Consider the following 930-nt stretch of genomic DNA (forward strand, 5'->3'; position numbering starts at 1 on the left):
ATAACTAAGAAAATAATTGCACTCCCACTGACCTTTTTGTAAACACATGGCTCTTCCTCACATTTAACAAACTCAAACTTTTCGATTGTCTTATTAAAATGAATGTTCCAACTTCTAGAAGCTTATTTCAATCCATATATAGATCGTTGCAACTTGCAAACTTCATTACAACCAGCCAATGATGTGAATCATTCAGGTTGTGTCATGTACACTTCCTCTTTCAACTCACCATTAAGGAAAGTTGTTTTCACATCCATTTTTCATATCTCATAATCATAGTATGTTGCTATGGCAAGTAGAATCCGAATTGATTTGAGCATTGCCATCGGAGAAAATGTTTCGTCATAATCTATTCCTTCCTGTTGACGATATCCTTTAGCAACAAGGCGAGTTTTATAGGTCTCGACCTTTCCATCTGCTCCAATCTTTTTCTTGTAAACCCATTTACAACCAATTGGTTTTATATCCTTTAAAGCTTCATCTAAAGTCCATACTTTGTTGATCTTCATTGATTCTATTTCAGATTCCATGGCTTTTTGCCATTTGTTGCAATCCGAGCTTCTCATGGCCTGTTCATAGCTCTTAGGGTCATCATCATTATGATAAACCTCATTTGACATGTCATCTTGCACCATTAAGTTTAATTTATCAGGTGCACGATGCATTCAAGTAGATCTTCTAAGAGGTTCTTGTGTTGGGTTCAAAGGGTGCTACAATTGTTCTAAGATTGGTTCATTAACTTCTTCTTGAACAATAGTTGGTTCTTAAGCCATAATCGTTTGAGTTGAAGAGCCTTGTCCTAATTTCAAAACATCAAAGAAAGACCTCTTAGTTTCCATTTCATATTCTTGAGTTATGTTATCATTGGTGACTTGAGTCTCATCAAGTTCAATTTCTTTACCATGGTTTCCTTCTACAAGAAACTCTTTC

The 930-nt window shown here is 35.4% G+C and overlaps 1 protein-coding gene across 1 annotated transcript; it reads right to left on the bottom strand.

The window, feature by feature from the left end:
* Positions 1 to 260: 260 nt before the first annotated feature.
* On the bottom strand, positions 261 to 635 carry LOC113001868 (uncharacterized mitochondrial protein AtMg00820-like). The gene has a single exon (XM_026128737.1). It carries the CDS (start codon positions 633 to 635, stop codon positions 261 to 263), a length of 375 nt encoding a protein of 124 aa, XP_025984522.1.
* Positions 636 to 930: the final 295 nt, after the last annotated feature.

Source organism: Glycine max, chromosome 6 (genome assembly GCF_000004515.6).
Source record: "Glycine max cultivar Williams 82 chromosome 6, Glycine_max_v4.0, whole genome shotgun sequence".
NCBI classification, from domain to species: domain Eukaryota; kingdom Viridiplantae; phylum Streptophyta; class Magnoliopsida; order Fabales; family Fabaceae; genus Glycine; species Glycine max.

What these genes read in the sequence shown, in the direction of transcription:
- LOC113001868 (XM_026128737.1), bottom strand. Translation starts at nt 635, where the DNA reads ATGGTGCAAGATGACATGTCAAATGAGGTTTATCATAATGATGATGAC.